Source organism: Alligator sinensis, unplaced genomic scaffold (assembly GCF_000455745.1).
Source record: "Alligator sinensis unplaced genomic scaffold, ASM45574v1 scaffold1032_1, whole genome shotgun sequence".
NCBI classification, from domain to species: domain Eukaryota; kingdom Metazoa; phylum Chordata; order Crocodylia; family Alligatoridae; genus Alligator; species Alligator sinensis.
Genome location: NW_005842450.1, coordinates 721,572 through 725,158, shown reverse-complemented (window position 1 = coordinate 725,158; position 3,587 = coordinate 721,572). Strand labels below are relative to the sequence as shown.

The following is a 3,587-nucleotide window of genomic DNA, read 5'->3' as shown; positions in this document are numbered from 1 at the left end:
GAAAGAGACCTTTGAACTGCCAGCTGGGAGCAGTTCTCAAAGACGGCATGCTCATGCAGGGGTCAAGGTGACAGTGTTGCACTGAGCCGTGAAAGGCAAAGCACCCAGGGTCTGAAATGGTCTAGGCTCCAACCAACATGCATTATTCATGCACATGCATCTGCCAGATGTCATCCTGGAGGGGATACAAACCCACCTGGTGGAGGTTAAGGAGCTACCTGCAATTGGCTTGTCCAAGGCTGCTCTGTCTATTGTTGGAAGCACTGGGATTAAAGTACCAGAGTTGGCACCTGGCCCTGCATTCAGGCCTAACTCGTAGTGCTTCTGCCTGATATAGATTACAAATAGTACGAACGGATGCATTGGTTTGGCGCCAGAAGGCTGGACCGGGTGTTTAGAAGGGATAGCAATGGTTGCAAATCATCATCCTCATCAGGAACTCTCTGCTTAGACTAAGCTGTTTCTGGCACTTCCCATCCGTATGAAATGATTCTGCCCTGATCCTCAGCCAGGCTGCCGTGGCACACTGGGGTACCTTGAGACCCTTTCAAGGGTGCAGCAGAGTGCCATGCACTGCTAGCACCATGTGGTGTGCCACCCTGTCTCACGACATGCAACCAGAGATTTCAAGCAGGAATCGATGGTGTTAAATGCGTTCTGACCTGTCGTGGTCATTCTGAGATCTTTGCGATAGCTGAATTGCTCTCTTCATTTTCTCTAGTCAAAAAATGAGTTAAAATGAACAGAGCGCGTTCTCCGAGGGGGCCTCAAGTCTAATAAGGGGCATCTTGAGTCTAAAAAGATTGAGAGCCACAGGGGCAACTTATCTCTGTGAACTGTCCATGAAGGATATTAGGCCCTAAGAGCGGTTGGGGAAAGGCCAGTTCTGCTTCCTAAAATGACCCTTACAACTCATAGCCCTGGAAGACGCAATTAGGTCAATGAACTCAGGACCTAATAAAAGGCTCCTCAAGTGGAGAGTTAAGGCCTTTGTTACAAGTATTTGGGCTTCAAGTCTGGTTCACTGAAAAGCAAAACTGCTTGCCACCTGGCTTAGCGTCTACCTAGGGTCTCGAACTTCAACCCTTGCCTAGGTGCTCACCACTTACTGGGGGGGATCATGTCCTCTAAGGACGTCATGCAATCCTGTTTCAGCAGCATGTAAATGTTGAAGTGAAAGCCCCCATCTCCTCCTATTCCCACCCCTTGTTTTTCAGGGATGTACAACCCAGACGTGATCCGTGCACTGGAGCGTGGGTACCGTATGCCGCGCACGGATAACTGCCCGGAAGAGCTGTACGACATCATGATGAGATGCTGGAAGAACAAACCAGAGGATCGCCCCACCTTTGAGTACATCCAGAGTGTCTTGGAGGATTTCTTTACTGCAACAGAGAGCCAGTACCAGCATCAGCCTTAAGGTGAAAAAGCCAGGGCAGGCAATGAAAAGCCATCTGCCGTGCGTACCATATGACCTGGAGCATACAACAGTCTCTTCCTCCCCTGCTCCATCCCTCTCTTCATCATCTTTGCTCGTACCCTGTCTCTCTCAGCCCGCTCTTAGCAACCAAGGATTTCCTGACGCGCTTCTTGGGAGGCAAGAATGCAGCGGCTTTGTGTGGGCTGCATGACTTTTGGATAAGCTCACTGGGACTTGGACCGGAGACTGGCTCGGAAAGCCCAGATGCAGCAGAAAGTCTCCGCAGGCGGCGCCGTTCCCTGCACTTCCATATTGAACCGATGCCCTCGCAGAGAGGAAGGCGGCACTGCGGTGTAGGGAGCGCTTTCTCTCTGAGGACTTGCCAAGTTGTGTGATTTGGACCCTCTAAAAACCACCCGGGCTTTTCTTTTTGTGCAAGGGCAGCTGCTTTACACAGACGGGACATCAGAGCCAACGGCACGAGGCATCATTCTGCTCTAACGAGCCTCCTCCCTTCACATAGTTTAAAACTAGTATAGTTTTGCTCCCCGTCTCGAACTGTTGTGTGCTGGAGCCGTGTGCTATTTAATCAGCTGCTGGATTTCTGCCCCTCCCCGAGGTGGCTGCATTTTGGGGTTCGATGAGGAGGGGGAAGCTTGTAAAATGGCTTGTTAAAGGGTGTGTCTTGCACTGTAAAATGGTCTGAATTGTATTTAACCAAGTTGCGTATCGACTTCCTGGGGGCAGGGAAAAAAATTTTCTTTAGAAAAGATGTAAAATGCCTTGCACTTTTTTTGGTACTTTATTGTTTAAAAAGCAATCGGCTTGACTTTTTTTCTTTTCTTGGTTACCCAGGGGAATGACAGCACACTTTGCTACTGGTTTTTGTAACTCCTTTTTTGGAGCTGTTATAATTGATCTTTATAATGGCAGCCTGATATTAAGCCTGCCTGGCTGAGAGCCTGTTTCCTAAAGACTCGCATCGGGAGCGAGGAACAGGGGGATATGAAATAGTCTCCATCACCGTTAACCTCGGCATTTCCAAACCCTCTTATCCTTATTTTCTGGGCATCCCCTCGCCTAGTTCGATCGCTCGCCGTGACACCAAGAAACCCGGCGTTTCTTTCACAAAGTCTCTAAAGAGACGGGGGTTGGAGAGGGACGAAGCGATGACAAGGATTTTAAAGCCCTTGAAGGCGTGTGATTCCTTTTTCTTTGCCCCCAATGAACTGTCTCAGACATTCGTTGTACTCGACTTCGTTAACAGAGAGCTGTCGCAGATGACGTGCGCTATTCCAGCTTGGGTTTTCAGGCAATAAATATTGAAAAGGTCTGGCCTGTCTCGTGGTTTTCTCTTAACGGCGCGTACGCTTTCTCTCGTCGGGCCGGAGAGCGGCGAGTCCTCGCGGCGTCTTCCCACCCGGCGGCCCCCGCCATCCTGACGGCAGCCCCCGCCGGGGAGGCCCCGAGACGGAGACGAAAGGGGGGGCAGCGGGTCTCTGCACGCGTCTTCGGGGGGGGAAGTGAATGAACTCCTCCGCCGTCAAGCGAATTAATTACCCCCCCGGGGGCAGGAAAGCTGCTGTCTCCGCAGGGGAAGGCTGGGGGCTGCCTCTCCTTTCCACCTCCACTTGAGTGCTGCCCGCACCAAGCCTGGCCTGCACGCAGCAGGGCTAAGGGACGTGCCCGAGGCGAGAGTGGCAGTGGCAGAGCCGGGCAAGGGCGCTGGCTGCCCTCAAGAAAGATGGAGTGGATGGACTTTGTGTCTTGCCGTAGCCAGCGTCCCAATGCCCTCAGCTAAGATGGCGGCAGGGGACGGGCTCCGGTCCGCCCCGCCTTGCCCTCACTAAACATGTCTCCGCCCCTCAGAGCGAAGCCTGCTGCCCTCTGTTAAGATGGCGCCGCTACCCATTCCCCCACCCCGGAACCGGCTCCGTCGCCATGGCGATAAGCGCCCGAGCCAACCAGCGGCCACTTCCGCTGACGTGTTTCCTGACACGTGGATCCAAGATGGCGGCATCGGGGGCCATGGTGAGTGCGGCGCCCGGGCCCGTCCCCCTCCCGGGGCCTGCGCGGGTCCCCCGGCCGGGCTGGGGGCCGCGGCTCTGTGGGGCGGCAGGAAATGGGCGAGCTGGTTTTGAGGGGGCTGACCCCGGTGGGGACGTTG

At 53.8% G+C, this 3,587-nt stretch overlaps 2 protein-coding genes across 5 annotated transcripts in view; both read left to right on the top strand.

Moving 5' to 3' along the window:
• The window catches only part of HCK (HCK proto-oncogene, Src family tyrosine kinase), a 22,529-nt gene extending 20,337 nt beyond the window's left edge, over positions 1 to 2,192 (top strand). For 2 of the 3 annotated variants that reach the window (XM_006030489.3, XM_025212198.1), the window contains exon 13: positions 1,218 to 1,420. In XM_006030489.3, coding sequence (XP_006030551.1) covers positions 1,218 to 1,420 — 203 coding nt within the window. Of the gene's footprint in view, positions 1 to 1,217 lie in introns of all 3 variants that reach the window. The other variant, XM_014523140.2, reaches the window with a different exon arrangement.
• Positions 2,193 to 3,346: 1,154 nt separating this feature from the next.
• The window catches only part of TM9SF4 (transmembrane 9 superfamily member 4), a 22,560-nt gene continuing 22,319 nt past the window's right edge, over positions 3,347 to 3,587 (top strand). Inside the window, exon 1 of one of the 2 annotated variants that reach the window (XR_003095686.1) lies at positions 3,347 to 3,451. Coding sequence is in view for 1 of the 2 variants with exons in the window: in XM_006030488.3 (XP_006030550.2) it covers positions 3,362 to 3,451 (90 nt within the window). In the remaining variant the exon portion in view is untranslated. The remainder of the gene's footprint in view (positions 3,452 to 3,587) is intronic. The other variant, XM_006030488.3, reaches the window with a different exon arrangement.